Source organism: Trichosurus vulpecula, chromosome 3, assembly GCF_011100635.1.
Source record: "Trichosurus vulpecula isolate mTriVul1 chromosome 3, mTriVul1.pri, whole genome shotgun sequence".
Lineage (NCBI taxonomy): Eukaryota > Metazoa > Chordata > Mammalia > Diprotodontia > Phalangeridae > Trichosurus > Trichosurus vulpecula.
This window is the reverse complement of record NC_050575.1, coordinates 35,890,154-35,906,811: the sequence shown is the minus strand read 5'-3', so window position 1 is coordinate 35,906,811 and position 16,658 is coordinate 35,890,154. Positions and strand designations below refer to the sequence as shown.

The window sequence follows — 16,658 nt, the reverse complement described above, 5'->3', positions numbered from 1 at the left end:
CAGCCAATATGTCAGAGATGGGAAATGAACCCACATCTCCCTGGCTTTGAGACTGACTCTATCCACTACTTTATGCTGCTCTTACTACCAAAACCTAAACAGCAGGAGTTGAAAATATGTGGTTTAAAGCATCAAGAACCTCCCCAGGGCTTCCCTGGCTACCACCACACCTATTCCAATTAAAGTTTGGGTTCCACTTCCCTATGCATATTGTCAGTGGAAGTATGAGGAAAAAGAGACGAGCCACAGTAAGGGGCCATTGGACACCAAGATTTTTATCAACCCCATCAAATGGCTAAAGAGGAAGTATCTGAGGCAGGATTTCAAGTCAGTTCCTCTTGACTTAGTGGTAGTAGTAGTAAGTATCTGAAGCAGGATTTGAACTCAGTTCTTCTTGACTTCAAAGCTAGCACTGCACTAGGAAGACACCTCTAAGTACTCTGGCTAGATGGATTCAGTCAATCCTTCTGGAGTCATTATGCCAATCTATCCAGTGGAACTTAGTGAGTGCTTCTCCTTTTAGGTTCACTCAATTCAAGTTTATCACCCAGACTATATCCTACTAAGCAGTTATTTATTGGGTTTTCTGGGCAGTGAGGTGGTACACTGGATAGAGTGCTGAGCCTGGAATCAAGACTCATCTTTCTGAGTTCAAATCCAGCCTCAGACACTTACTAGCTGTGTGACCCTGGGCAACTCACTTAACCCCATTTGCCTCATCTATAAAATGAGCTGGCAAAAGAAATAGCAAACCCTCCAGCATCTCTGCTAAGGAAACCCCAAATGGGGGGTCGCAAAGAGCCAGACATGACTATAATGACTGAACAGCAATCGGGCTCTCAGGATATTCTCCCTCCTTTCTCAAGTTCAGTACCTGGATCGATCTCCCTCTTCACACCAACTCCTGCTCCTGCTCTCACCCCAGGAGACTTAAACACATGTGTTGATGTTCCCCCAAACACCCTAACTTCCCAATTCCTCCGTCCCTACTTCATTATCCATACCAGTGTTTCATTTCAATGATCTACGTTTCCAAAAGCCCTTTATCAGATCATTACTTCCTATCATCTTCTCTCTCCTATTCCTTACTCCATCCTAAGCCTACATTTCTCTGTCTCTCAGTGCTCTCCCAGACTGTGGTCTAACTTCACTTTCTGCCCTTCTCAATCTCAACCCTAGAGCTTAATCAGGTCAATACTTCATTATCCTTGGCTCTTGAATCCCTTGTCCCCGATCTATCAAAGCTCACACTTTACCAAACCGCAACCTCTTTGCTCCTACTCATGTGTGGCTGAACTGAGTTGGAGGAAATCATGATTCAGACTAGAACCACTACAAATTTATGCTATATGATATCAACAGAGACCTTACCATAGCAAGAAAATTCTATCCTTTTCTAATTATCCAGCCCACTCCCCATGGGAGCTATTCCAAACCTTCTCTCTTTAAGCCATCCTCTCCTTCCTTCCTCTCAGTGGAGCACTTTTGCTTTACACTTCAGTGAAAAAGAGAACATGTTCCATCTTTCTCCTTCCTGTTTATTGATTCTCTACATCCTAAAATGACTTAACATCTTCATACTTCATTCTCTCCTTCACTCTGGTTTCTGATGAAAAAGTGACCCTCCTCACCAAGGCTAACCTCATTAAATGTCCCCTTGATCCCATTCCTTCCTGCCTTCTCCAGAAGACTGTCCCTATAATCAGTCTCCTTCTCTCCGTAATCTTCAGTCTCTCCGAATCTCCTAGTCTCTTCCATACATATTACAAATATGACCAAGTTGCGCTCATCCTGAAAAAAAAAAAGCACTCATTACACCCTACCATCCACTTCTCTCCTCCTTTTCTCAGCCAACTTCAGTAAAGAAGTCTACACTTCCTCTCCCCTTTTCATTCTTCATGCCTTTGCATCTGGCTTCCAAACTCATTACTCAACTGAAATGCTCACTCCGAACTTACCAACAATTTTTAGATTGCCAAATCTGAATGGCATTGTTTCAATCCTCCTTTTTTTTTAACAATTTCTCTCCCTTTCTTCTCCTTGATATTTACTCCTCTCTGCATCTTCCTGACATCGACTTCTTGGTTTTCCTACTGCCTGACCCACCATTTTTGGTCTCCTTTGCTGGTTCATTATCCACATAATACCCCCTAACTGTGAGTGTTCCCCAAGGCTTAAGTACTGAGTCCTCTCGTTTTTTTCTTTCCATACTCTGTTAATACCCTTATGAGCTAGGATTAATGATCATCTCCACAAAATGACTCTCAAATCTATATATCTAGTTCTAGTTTCTCTTTGTAGCTCCAGCTCTAGTCTCAAATCTCTATTAGACATTTTCAACTGGATGTCTCAGACTCATCACATCAAAAACAGAATTCATTATCTTGTCCCTAAGACCCACCCTGCTTCCAAAATTCCCCAATTTTGTTTTAAGCACCAGCATCTTTCCAGTCACCTAGAAGTACTAGTGGATAAAACAGGCACAAGAAATATACTGGTATGGGAGACTGCGAAGCAACCAAGAGAAGTATGATTTCACTAGGTGCCTTGGAAGGATGACCCCCCAACAATCTACAAAAACAGGGAGATAAGAGTACCAAAGACAAATTTCACCATTTTCAACTTCCTATTTTTGTCTAGGGATGGCCCTGGCCAGCTGGGAAGTTTTACTAGAGGGAGGTTAACAAAGAATCCACATTTGACAATCCACCAAGGGCAATCTTAGTAGTTTTGTAGTCCACAGCTTTCCAGATCAACCAAAGGGTTAAGTAAACATGAACTTATTACTCCCCCATTTTGTGCTCAGCATTGTCATGTTTTGTAGCACAAAAATAAGACAGTTTCCATAGGAGGTTACAATATAAGTAAGACTCACATTTACAGAGCACTTTAGGGTGGGGATTCTTAACCACTAGTTTATAAACTTATTTTTAGTATATTTTGAAAATTGTATTTCAATATAATTTGTTTCCTTTGTATTTTATTGGTTTGATTATGTATTGGATTTTATTCATTCAGGAACATCATTCTTAGAAGGGACCCAATGATTTCATCAGATTGCCAAAGAGGTCTATGACACAAAAAGGTTAAGAACCTTACTTTAGAGTTCTTTCCTCAAAACCACCTCTTGAAAAAGAAAATTCTCCCCATTTTACAAATAAGGAAACTGAGGCACCACCAAGTAGAAGTTTTTGCCTAAAGATACACATCTCATAAGTGGCCTGTCTGGGATTTGAGGCCAGGACTTCCAGCTGGAGAGAAAAGATTCACACAGACAGAGCCTATAACACAAGATAAATATTTATTTAGTTCTGGCTATTAAGTGCTATTTGAATGTGGAAGAGATCATCAACAACAGTTATCTGGAAAGGCATGGGAAAGGTGGAAATTCTGCTAAACCTGAGAGATTGGTATGACTTTGAAGGAGAGATGAAAAGAAAGGCAGGAAGGTTAGACTGTTGATGTCAGTTTCTTTGGATAGTTCAGCCATGTGTTTGTCTAGAATAGACAAAATAACCTGGAAAGCAGATAAAGGTCACTGTATTTCTTTTTCTAAATATATTGATTTCAACTTTCAGAAGCAGCATAATTCTGTTATTGTATAGTAGGAATAGTATGTAGCATACTGTCTGGAACATGGCAGGTATTTAATAAATTCTTGTTGATTAATGGATAACTATTATGTTATTGTTAAAAATGATTCAAACACTAGAGTGGTTGTACAAATACACATTATATGTGTTATATATATACATCATATATGTATGCGTACATACACATAGTTGAGTGTATACATACTTCAGAGGCAGCTAAGTGGATAGAGCCCTGGGGCCTGGAGTCAGGAAGACCTGAATTTAAATCCAGCCTCAGACACTTAATAGCTGTGTGACCCTGAGGAAGTCACTTAACCTCGTTTGCCTCAGTTTCCTTATCTGTAAAATGAGCTAGAGAAGGAAAATGGCAAACCACTCCAGTATCTCTGCGAAGAACACTCCGAATGGGGGCATGAGGAGTGAGACACGACTGAAATAAAACTGAACAACAGAAATACATAGTTCCTGTCTTTTCCTACCCAGCCATACAAAAAATTATACTATTTTCTTTAAAACCATGGCAGCGCTAGTTTCTTTACATGGAGGTTTCCTTTCATCTACAACAATCACTGATTCCTACCTCTTCTTTTACAGAGGAGTTGCCTAAGCCCCAGAAAAAAAACAGGGGGCATGCCCAAGGTCACACCTGTGACTGCAGGGCTCTCTGCAAACACGTCTAACACGGTGCCTATAGTTTGGCCTTTAAAGCCCTTCACAACTGGGCCCCAAACGGACTTTCCTAGTTCCTTCATGCACTCCATACGAACTTCTTTCTGGAACTCAGTTTCGGTCTCTGCCCCTTCGCACTGGTGGTGGTCCCCCGCGTCTGTCACGCCCTTCCATTTTATCACACACCCCTCCCCCGCCCCAGGAACGTCCAGGCTACCTGCAACGGGTGAGGCTCTCCTCATGACCCCGAGTCGGCAGTGACCTCCCCCTAACAATTTTCTGTGTAACCTATAGATTTATCTGTAACTACACGTCTTCCCGAAGGAACGAAAGCGTGCCAGAGGCAGCGGCTGCTCCATTTGTGCGGGTGGGTACACACAGACACAAACACAGAGAGACGGCGCTACAGACACACAGAGGGACACACCCACTCACGCACACACGCTCGTCCTTAGCCAATCACTTCATCGTGAAACTGTTCTCTGGCCAATCAGGCTGCACCTCCGCCCCTCCTTCTACAAGTCCTTCCCCCTTTGCCCCTGGACGGCCAAGATTGGCGCAGGCGCAGTAGGAGGCAAGGACGCTCCCTCAGATCCTGTAAGTGAGGGCCCCCGGGCCTGTTTTTATGCTTTACAGGAAGACATTCCGGACAGACTTTAGCCCTTGACCTTTCCAATAAAATTAATGCGGAAAAGAGAAATGCGCGTGAGGTGGGAGCTCTTGGGGCAAAGAAAAGACAATGCCGAGGCCGGTGAAGCCCTCTGACACGCCCCGGCCTCTCAGTCCTCCTCCCCCTCCCCCCTCGGGTCTTCGCTCTGCGCATGTGCAGTCTTGTTTGGTGGCTTTTTGCAGGAGGGCCAGGCTGAGCTTGGGCCGCGCTGTTTGGAGCCGGACCCAGCGGACGTTAACGGGTTATCCGCCCAGACCCGGACACTTAACAGCTGCACCCACCTTAGAGATCTAGCCCGGCTTCCCCATGATATAAGTGGAAGCGTGGCCCAGAAAGGAGATTCATATTAACAGTAGCCATAATAATAAATATCTTTTTTTTTAAGGATGGTCCAGCGCTTCCCCTATGACCAATCAGAGCCTTCCCTCACCGCACCTCCGCGAGATAGATGTCGCTAGTGTCCCCACTTTAGTGGTGAGGAGAGGAGGGCTGGGAGATGTTGGTGCTCTCCCTCTGTGGATTATCTATCTCCTTTTTAGCCTATTTCTGTATCTTGCTTTCTATAGCCTGCTACTCCTGCGTTTCCTCGTAGTGCTGTCATTATAACCTGGTCGTCGTCATTTTATATAAGTGATAGTTTTTGTGTGACTCGTTTTTTTTCTTTTGTCCAAGAAGGAGAGAGTTTGTCCCCTTATCAGAAGGAACAAAAGTTTGTTAAAGGTTATACAAGTGGAGCGCAAGCTCGGTCAGGTCCTGCCAGACTGGAAGGGCTTTGAGATTGTCTCTCTGTCCCCAAGGATCAGACTGGCAAATTCAGGGATGCTTATTCCCAGAAGGCTTACCAGGAGATGAATTTTTATTTTTATTTGTTTATTTTTTACCACGTTTCACCAGTTTTTACAAACTGTCTACTGAATCAAAATTTGTGGAGAGAGTAGCCATGTTGATGAAATTAGGAATTTTTTGAAGTACTAAATAAAGTAAGCCTGCAATATAGTTTATTTTACATAACACGACTGATAAGTGGCAGATGAACTAATAGGAGTTCTTTTTTTGTGTGGCCAGATCTCACGATGCTATTTGGAAAATTTGCACAGCCATTACAGAGCTTAAAGAAATTTCCATGCTTCTGTCACAACAGACACTTCTGGGGGTGGTTGAATGCGGTGTTTAACAAGTAAGTTTCTTGAACCGAATAATCACAGGGATTGTGGCAGCTGAATGAATTCCCAACAGTACTATTTCTTGAATTAAAGAATTTTCCACTGCAGTTTAAAGAATGCTATAAAGCTGTAGTCACTTTTGAAGAGAATAAAAGCCAAACAGCAGTTTCTAAAATTAAAAAGTGAGGTACTTACAAGTAAGAGTTCAGAGATTGATGAAACTGATAATTTATTCTATTTTTTTAGTTAATATCCTATTTTTCAAAGTTACTGTTAACAAAATATGGAATAGGAAAAAAAAATAAACGTGCGCACCTTGAAAAATTCCTGAATGAAGTTAGAGGAGGTGTTTCAGAAGATATTTTTAACCAAAGCTGATCATCTCTGTCACTAAAGATTTATTTTATATTGTATGATAAGTTATATTCCATTTAGCAGTATACTACAGTACAATTCACTTGAAAAATGAAAACATAGGGAGATACCGGATAAGTATCATGCCTTTTTTCTTGAACTTCACTTTCTTTGCTCAGCAATATCTAATAGGGTGTTTTTTGCTGTTATTTTTAGATTTAAAGCATAATGAAATTATAAATGATCATAGGAAGAATTAATCTGTTTGCTTTCCCACTTTTTTTAACAGAGTAGATTATGAACGAATAAAGGCTGTTGGTCCAGACAGGGCAGCATCTGAATGGCTCTTGCGTTGTGGAGCATTGGTACAATACCATGGTCAAGAAAAATGGCAGAAGGACTACAATCATCTTCCAACTGGTCCTTTAAACAAATACAAGATAAAAGCAATTGATGCCACTGACTCTTGTATCATGAACATTGGATTTGACTACCTGGGTAATTACTACATAATTTTATAAGAAGTGGTTGGGAATTTTTCAGATTTGCAGCAGCCAGTACCTAACTTTGTTCATAGATATGGCTTATTGACCATATTTGTTGTACCAGAAGCGAACGAGACACACCACAGAGTATAAGTTTTAAGTGGAGAATTTATTAGCTGGCGGCCATTGGGGTATGGCACCACAAATCAATGGCAATGTGTTGGGGTGATGGCTTAGCTTATATAGGATATGGGGGTACAGAGTGGGGGGGGGGGGAACCAGGAACAAAGGTCCTGGCTGATCAAAAGATTCAGTCAGGTTATAGTACTAGTGGGATAATCTCATTTACATTCCTTGGTGGAGTCACAGAGCCCCAGGGATATCTGCTAGAAAGGGTCTGCCAGGTTATCCTTCAGTGGGATGGTCCTATCTATTGACATTCCTTGGTGGAGTCATGGAATCTCAGGGGGTTTGCTAAATGCCAAAGATATCTGAGTCCATTCTTTCTAGGGGTGCTTGTCAGTAGCTAGGGGTTTCTCAGGGGTTCCTAATTTTCCTTGTATTACATTCCTCACTTTCTTCCATGGGAATTTCAAATCCTTGAAAAAAGGAACGACCTGATGGGGCATAGCAATAAAATTAGGAGGCCAGCCCAAAACGCTAAGCAGGGGTGACAATAAAAGGAATGCTAGGTCGTTGGCCCCAGGGGAAAGCCAGACCTAGTTGGAAGACTCAAGGAGAGTCCAAGGAGCCTCCCCAGGTACTGCACTCCAGAAATTTAAAAAAATGGTATAAAACATCCCACATTTCCCCCTTTTTGGTCAAAGGCAAACTGAAAGTTTTGCCTAAAGACCAATTAAAGGTATGGAAAAAACTCTATTTTCCACAGGGTGAAGTTTTAAAATCCCTATCTAGGTGGAGTCAGGTTTTCCCTTTTCTGTATTTGGACATCCCCAGGGATGGGCAGAAATTGTAAACTAATTGTAAGTAAGGAGAGGAAACATAATAAAAATTCAGGAGAAACAGTCTTGGGAACACAAGGACGCAGAAGGGGAAAAAGCAGGTCTTTGCTCAGGTTCTGGTTCCGGATCCCGTGAGAAAGCCGTCTGCGTCCGGTGCTGTCCCTCTCAGGCTGTTGGAACCGTGGGGCGAGGCTCCTATACGCCCAGATGTCCACTTCTCACACAGGGTTCCCAGAACACATGTAATTTGATGATTAAGAAAGAAACACAACATAGGTCCCAGCCACGCAGGGCTAAGTTCTGCCTCTCTGGTTCAGATCTGGAAATTCTCAGACAATTTTAACTTACTATAACTTACAGATACTTTACAAAGAGGATATATTTTCACTTGTACCATTATCTTATACAATTTTCTTGTATTAGCATCCAAATTTAAGATCTTATTACCAAAACACACTTATCAGCTCGAATTTCCAGAATTGATAAATTTTTAGAGCCAACCATACACATCTGTACATAATTCTTAGGGGAATCAATCTGATCCTATTGCCTTTTTCAAAATTCGCTATCCCTTCCTTTTATTAGACATTTATCACATTACATCTTTGCCTTATTTGCTTTGCCTAATCATTTTCCCTTTTTGGAGGATGTTATCCCTATATTATTTCAATGTTTTATTTGGTCATGAACATAAGTTAAAATTGTAAGCTATTCATACCTATATCCTATTATAATAACTCAGAGATATTTCAATATTCATCTATTACCTAACAGATTTAGCATAGTGCTTACAAAACTTCTTGATAATTTAAATTTGCTATGAAAGAAACGAGGGACTATGCCATATATCTTAACAGAAGGAAAGAACTTCCTTAGCTCTGTTTGATTCCAGGCATGAGTCATATCTGATAGCCAATCTTATAGTCACCAGGTGCTGAAAGCAGGACTTAGGTGTAACCAGGTGGGGACTTTCCTTTTCAGAAAGGAAATAGCAGAGTTGGGAAATAAAGTCAGGAAGATCCTACCTAGACTGTGTCCAAGGTCGTCTTCAAGACTTTTCCCAGGCACAGACCTTTCAAGTTCTCAGCTTGCAATACCTGCCATGCCATTACTGGCTTCATGTGACCTAGTCCTGTAATCAGAGCTTAAGACAATATTAAATTGTAGTCCCATAAAATCTTAAATAGCAAATAAATACCCTTCAGATAAGACTGCCCAAATTTTATTGAGCTAATAATTATCAAATCAAGCTACATAACTTTTCCATCTTCTAAATACTTCCTCACACTCATCTCCAACTTACTTTGACCTTCTGAAACTATCATTCTCAGGACAGGAGAGGTTTAGCTAACTCCCATTTGTCCCCAAACTTTCTTATCTGCCTTTCCTATTTTCCCTCAACCTTAATTTACCTTTCCAAATCTTTCAAACCTAGTACTCAGTCTTCCTTTACATTTCAACCATAAGACAAAACAATTCCTAAGTTAGTACTTTCATTGTCATAACTGTGTATACTGGAATCCCATTCCAGCTTCTTAAACACACAAAGACACAAAAAAAGGGGATTTGTTTTTCGTGATAACTCATTCTAAAAAAAAGGAACACATTAAAAAGATCTGCCCTCTCATCTCCCCCTGAGGGTGGGTTCTTCTCCATCAGATGGCAGACTTCACCAATTAAACTACCAGGCCAAACCCATCTCCAGTCTTAGTCTAATCTTATCAGTTTTTTTAAAGAAGCCAGGTTGGAGGCTTCTTGGCCCCTACCATCCTCTTATTGCTGCCCCTCCCCTTTCCTTCTCTTCTGACAGGTGGGCTAAGGTGAAATTCTTTTCTTCTTATCTAAACTAAGGGCGGGGAGGAGTAAGGAATTCAGACTGTCTTTTGGAACCTCCTTACTCAAAAAAAAACTTGAATAAGACATCAAATGGGCCTTCAACCTCCCTCTCTAGGCTTCTATAGATAAGCAATAATTCTAATAAAGTTCTCACCCAGAAACTCCGAGAACTCACAATAGGTTTGAACTGCAACCAATTGGCTTACGGGTGGAAATTCAGCAGGCCTTCTAAAATTATACAAAAAGATTTTTACAGAACACTTTTCAAAAGTATTTTCCCTTCTTAAAGCAAAATAACCTTTAAACATTTGGATTCATTCACAAATTAGTCCATAAACCTCCAGATTAATATACATAAATACATCTTTAGATGACACAGGCTTGAAAATCATACCACTATATTTTTCAAGGTATTATCAGGTATTTAAAACTTGAAACAGATTCCAATTAATTACCAATCTAGTGATCATAACTGAGTTGGATAAGCAAATCAAATCTGACTCATAACCACTAGTGGTAACATTTTAATTTCTAAGGCCCAATACTCTCTGCATTGAAAAAGAAAAAGGTTACTGTTTATAAAACCACATTTTAACAAAATAGTTGATTTATAACAAGAACAATTTCAACTGAACTTCCAGACAAAACTTGGACGTAATAAATTCTTAGGTTACAGCAATTTTCCAACTTCTTAACCTAATGCACCTCTAACAAAATATTTTTATGTTATAGAAATGTAACGAAGCCCTAAACATTATTATGTATATAAAATTTGAACTACTCATTTCAGGCTAGGTAGATACATTTCTAAACCAAATATGACAGTTTAAAATTACCAACTTTTCATCACATCCTTTAAAAGCATCCAATTCACATATATCAAACTCAAATTAAAATACAGTATCATTTTAGAAATACAGAAACAATAAATTTCAGATGACACCAGTTGCATTTCCAGATACAATATAGGACTTGTTGGTCTTATTACTTCTGATATTATATATTAATGTATTAATATGTAAATACATGTATCACATATATTAATACATTAACATCCCAAATACACTTTATTAGGAACTTTTGCCTGGCCATGAATGAACTTATAAAAGAAAGAGAAACTTAATTTTGCACCCACTTTTTCCAAGCTTCATCTTAAACAAAAATGCCTAAAAGGATTTTTTCAGACTCCCAAGGAAGATAAGAGCAGGAAAAAAATCCCTTTTAGTTTTCTAAAGGCTCCTCCCTAGGTGGGGCCTGGCAACCCTCCCTTGAGGGCAAGGAGCCTACCCTTCCAAGCACTAACTAACCAGCCCTATTTCTTTACAAGTTTCCTTTTGGCTTCAGCTCTGATAACCTTTCAATGTGGAGGGTGGGGGAAGGGTGAGGCCAGGAGCAGCACATGGCAGCCAAGAGGAGCACATGGACTCCTGACTAGACAGGTAATCTCAAGCTGCTATTCTACAACCCCCCTAAATTCCTTATACAGGTTTTCTATCTCTCTCTTTCACAAATTTACATTTTAAACTTTACCACAAGGACGGGCTACAAAGGTACTCAGGGGCACAGGACTGACTGTCAGTCTGTGAATTTCTGTCCCTCTCCTCCTTTTGCCCGGTGGGGACGGCTATTTAAGTTTTTTTTTTTTTTTCCTACTGTTCTCCTGCATTCTCTTCTAATCTGATCTGGGAGGAGAGGAGTTTGATTTAACTGCTCTAACTTTTACTGCAGCCCTACTGAAAAGATCTCAGTGATTGTAATTAAAGTAAACTTCACCCCCTTGCTCACTCCCAAAAACCTCTTTTGTACTTGAATCTAAGGGAATCCGGGACTAAGACAAATGCGGGAGTCCCACTGAAGACTTTAATGGAGGTTTTAGCCAGAAGGCATTTGTTGGGAGGAGGTGTTTTCAGCAAGAGTGAGCTCCTGGAATGGATTTACAATTTCAGGAGTTCTTTCTTCCCAAATTCAACTAACCAATTTCCAAACTTTTTAACAATTTAAAACCCAGAATTTGCCAAATTTTAACCCATTCCCCGTAGTTCCACGTTGGCCAAACGGGAGCCACAAGGAAGGGAGTCTGTTTCCCTAGTGGCAGCCCGATTGGCTGCCTATGTTTCAGATTTTTTTTAACAAAACATAGACATTTCACAATTGACACAGACACGCAAACAGAGATGAACTCAAAACACAACAAAATTCACGGTGTGGATCGAATTGAAGGCTAAACAGGTCCCCTCAGAGGAAAGATTTCCTCCTCAAAGATATGACCCCCAATCTCTCTCACACCTCAACACAAAACAGAGAACCATACAGTGTGGGTGAAATCGAAAGCTAAACAAGTCCTCTCAGAGGAAAGATTTCGTCCTCAAGGATACAACCCCCAATCTCTCTCACACTCCAACACAAAACAGAGACAAACAGTATGGGTTGACTGAAAGCTAAACAAATTCCCTCAGAGGAGGGATAACGACCTCCAATCTCCCCACACCCCAAAACACAAAACAGAAAACCAAATGGCATGAGCTGATTGAAGGCTAAACAGGTCCCCTCAGAGGAAAGATTTCCTCCTCAAAGATACGACCCCCAATCTTCCCACACCCCAATAGGGAGGGTGGCGTCCCAGCCCCCCTAGCTCTGTACCACAGCCTCGTCAGGGTTTGGCATGATAACAGAGACCCAAATGGCTAGCCCCAAACCAGAAACCAAACCAGAAAAACCTTACCTCTAGAGGTCTAAAAAAACCAGAATTCTCCATAGGCCGAAAAGGGACAGGTCAGCAAAGAGCCCATTCTCTGAGACCATCAGTCCACATCAGAGTCCTAGGAAAAGAAATCCCCAGGAGCCAGCCCTCTGAAGTGAAAGAAGGTGGATCGGGGGCAGAGACTCCCTGTTGAGATCCGAAATTCTGTGTGTGTCTCCAGGGCGGTAACACATAATACCGCCTCATCTCGCTGGGGCCTCCAAAATGTTGTACCAGAAGCGAGCGAGACACACCACAGAGTATAAGTTTTAAGTGGAGAATTTGTTAGCCGGCGGCCATCGGGGTACTGCACCACGAATCAATGGCAATGTGTTGGGGTGATGGCTTGGCTTATATAGGATATGGGGGTACAGAGTTGGGGGGGAACAGGAACAAAGGTCCTGGCTGATCAAAAGATTCAGTCAGGTTATAGTACTAGTGGGATAATCTCATTTACATTCCTTGGTGGAGTCACGGAGCCCCAGGGATATCTGCTAGAAAGGGTCTGCCAGGTTATCCTTCAGTGGGATGGTCCTATCTATTGACATTTCTTGGTGGAGTCATGGAGTCCCAGGGGGTTTGCTAAATGCCAAAGATATCTGAGTCCATTCTTTCTGGGGGTGCTTGTCAGTAGCTAGGGGTTTCTCAGGGGTTCCTAATTTTCCTTGTATTACATATTGATGGACTAAAATTTGTTTTTTACTTATATTTGTTATTTAATTTTTAACAAAATTACAGAATATTGGCCTACCTTTAAACATTAAACACCAAAGCCTTTGGCATCCCTGCCAAACTTTAACCAATTAGAAACAGTGAAGACTTAAGGAATTAAGCAGTTAGGATAACTTAATCCGCACAGCTTCAATGTATGGACATTTCTTATACTCAAAATCTGGAGGCAGAATGGCAATTTGTAGTACTGTCTTTTATCAGGTTTCTGGATAATTTATACTTATTGTATTCTTTTTTTCAGAGGGCCTAGAACATGTGGAAGAAATAAAACTGTGCAAATGTCATTATATTGAAGATGATTGTTTGCAGAGGCTTAGTCAATTAAAAAACCTACAGAAAAGCATTTTACAGATGGAAATCATTTCCTGTGGGAATGTCACAGAAAGGGGTATTATTGCATTGCATCACCTAAGGTAGGAGTCACACAAAATTGCAAGGATAAATGTGATTTGATAATGAATAAAATGGTAAAAATTGAAGACCATTGGTGAGTAGAAATAACGTCATCGGATTTATAGCTAGAAGAGATCATCTAGCCCAACCTCCACGTATTACAAATGGGGAAACAAGAACCAGAAATGTTGTCACATAAGTGGTAAATAACATTACTTCTGCTGAGGAGCCCTGATTTTCTGACTCAAAATCCAGTACTCTTTCCACGTTACTAAAGTGGATTTGTTTTATGGAATCTTTATTGTTTTGAGAAATATATGATTTGAAAAACAGACTCAAGACTAACATACAGCATTTTCAAATAAATGAGTATTTAAAATACGTTCTCTGTCTCTTTAAAGTACAGAGGAATTAGGCATTTTAGACTGAAATTTATAAAATTCTGAGCCATAGCTGTCCAATAAGGAAATATTATACTTCAGTTATACAGAATCTCTGGTTAATGCGGAGTACCTGTGATTATGAAATGGATCTCTCAATAATCTCAGTGTCAAAGAAATTTTATCAGAGTTTTACTGAGTTTTATGAAGTTGATAACAAGCAGTAAAGATACTGTGTTGTTCTTAACACTAGGTAAGGTTTCATGTTAAAAAAAATATTAAAATCTGAATTCCTGCAAGAATATATATAATTTATTATTTTCTGGGTTAAGATTTTGTTTACATATTTCTGTGCAAAGGAGTTGTTGAAATTGTCATATAACACACAGGAAATTCTACCAAGTCAAATTCAGCTGACATCAACTATTAGGTTCTGGATTTAAAAAGACGAAAAGGAAATATTCCTCGCTCTTGGAGATCTTGTGTTCAATTTGCATCCATTTGGCAAGATAAATTATCTCAACAGAAGTATTGAGATTTTAAATGACCGTGAATATGTTGCTTCTCTTGTGAAATTTCATTTCAGTAAAAAATCTATTAGATTAATTGGAAAATCATTCAGTTTCTATAAGCAAGTCTTTTAGTAACATTCAAAAGCCAGAATAACATAGATTTGCATTCCAAATATCATTTTTTCAAAATCACTACACCATTCCGAACAATTATTATTTGTATAAGAATAAGTATTCAGGATGAGCCTATGATGATATTCTTTTCTTATTTTATGTTTACAGAAACCTTCAGTATTTACTGTTACAAGACCTTCCGGGAATAACAAACCTAGAACCTGTTAGTCAAATCTTTCGGCGTTCATTACCTTCTCTGCAATTAAAAATTGACCTGAAGTAAAAAAAACCCCAAACACATTAATAGTAGTGTTCACTTCAGCAGTTCATTTGTAATCAATGAATAGGTTGAACAAAAGCATATAAGGACTTGTATCTTTTGAAATTGCTGCTTCTAAGAGAGTAGAATTCACAAGTTAGACACAAGACATTAATAGAAGTCCATTGATTCATTTTTTGAACTTTTAGCGGGGCAAAAGGGATGCCAAGTCTGTTGTATGCAGAAATTCAAAACAGTAAGGTTATCGATTAGTAAGTAAGAATTTATGTATATAAAATTATATTATTCAAGAAAAGTGCAGAGCATCACTTGCATGCTAATATATTTCTCAAAGAAGATATAAAATTATTCACAATGCTATTAAAATATAGCTGCTCCTTATTTTGCATTTCAATCATTTGAATTTCATTGTAACAACTTATTGAATTTGACATAAATTCCACACTTAGAGGATTTTGAAGCAGTACTGTAAAGTTCTCCAAGCAATTGAACAATGTACAGTCTGCTGTTTTTCTTAGCGTGCCTTTCATATCACATGCATCAAATCATTCTCATCCCAGTCTTCTGTATGGGGTTTTTCTTGCTATACTGGCTTCTGCCCTTTGTTCCACCCACACTTTTAGATTATGAATAATCACCTATTTATTGTAAACAGGATTTTCTTTAAGAAATATGTAGGTGAGTAGCCAAACATCCAAATAGCTCAAAATAAATAAAAAGATAAGTATCATGAAGATTAAAGATGGTAAGAGTAACATTCTATTAGGATTTCTGTCAATATAGAATTACATTTATATGTAGGAAATTTTAATATGTTGATTAGAAATCTTTTGCTCTTGGCTACTCTTCCCTTTTGATCTGAGCTGCTAATTAGGATGCCATTAGGCCCAAACAATTCAGTAATAGATCTAGAAAACAAGAGTGAAGAATGATTACCTATACTAAGCAAATGAAAATGTTTTTTAAACAAGTAATTAACTTGAGTGTTTTGTTGTAATTTGCTTGGAGTGCCTAATTCTGTATTTAGTTAGAATGTTAGTTTTATTTAACTTGTGTAGTATCTTTTTTTTGCACTGTATATATATATGAAACACTTTAAAACTATAGACTTTTTTATTAGCCTTGCTTTAAAAGTAAATATGATTCAAGAGAAAAACTGGAGAAATGTGTTCTAGCAGTGTTAAAAAAAACTTTTGGATTAAATATTAATTGATCATAGTCTATCAATACATATTTATTAAGCACATGCTGGGCATATGAAGATAAATATAAAATAGTCCCTGTCCTCAAGAAACTTACCTTCTTTTGGGGAAAGCAACATGAATCTAGGTGAGTAACCAGATGGTTCAGTGAATAGAGTGCTTGACCTAGGTTCAGGAAGATCTGAATTCGTATCCAGCCTCAGATGCTTTCTATAACCTTGTAACCGCTTAACCTCTGTTTGCCTCAATTTCCTCATCTTAAAAATGGACGTAACAATAGTACCTACCTCACAAAGTCACTGTGAGGATAAAATGAAGTAACAAAGCCCTTTGCCAGTCTTAAAGCACTGCGTAAATGCTCTCTGTAGCTGCTGTAAGTAAATATGACCAGTAGGTGCTGCTAGGAGGCAAAATTTGGCTGAGCACTACCACTTTTTGTTTTTTAACTCTCTTAACAGGAGAGCGAAATAGCTAATTTTTTCCAAACCTTGCCCGGGAGAAAGGAGGTTTGCCTGAGGATGCTGTGGCCTAAAACGTCAGGTTTTAAAGACCAAATTGGTCCTGGGCTACCAG

At 39.4% G+C, this 16,658-nt stretch overlaps 1 protein-coding gene across 1 annotated transcript; it reads left to right on the top strand.

The window, feature by feature from the left end:
- Positions 1-4,809: 4,809 nt before the first annotated feature.
- Positions 4,810-16,104, top strand: DMAC2L (distal membrane arm assembly complex 2 like). The gene is made up of 5 exons (XM_036752930.1): positions 4,810-4,859; positions 5,998-6,109; positions 6,739-6,947; positions 13,446-13,617; positions 14,772-16,104. The coding sequence occupies exons 2-5, from the start codon at positions 6,006-6,008 to the stop codon at positions 14,884-14,886; spliced, it is 600 nt and encodes a 199-aa protein (XP_036608825.1). The 5' UTR covers positions 4,810-4,859; positions 5,998-6,005; the 3' UTR covers positions 14,887-16,104.
- Positions 16,105-16,658: the final 554 nt, after the last annotated feature.

What these genes read in the sequence shown, in the direction of transcription:
- DMAC2L (XM_036752930.1), top strand. Translation starts at nt 6,006, where the DNA reads ATGCTATTTGGAAAATTTGCACAGCCATTACAGAGCTTAAAGAAATTT. An exon ending in CATTGGATTTGACTACCTGG is followed by an intron (nt 6,948 to 13,445) that starts GTAATTACTACA and finishes TCTTTTTTTCAG; the next exon opens with AGGGCCTAGAACATGTGGAA. An exon ending in ATTGCATTGCATCACCTAAG is followed by an intron (nt 13,618 to 14,771) that starts GTAGGAGTCACA and finishes TTATGTTTACAG; the next exon opens with AAACCTTCAGTATTTACTGT.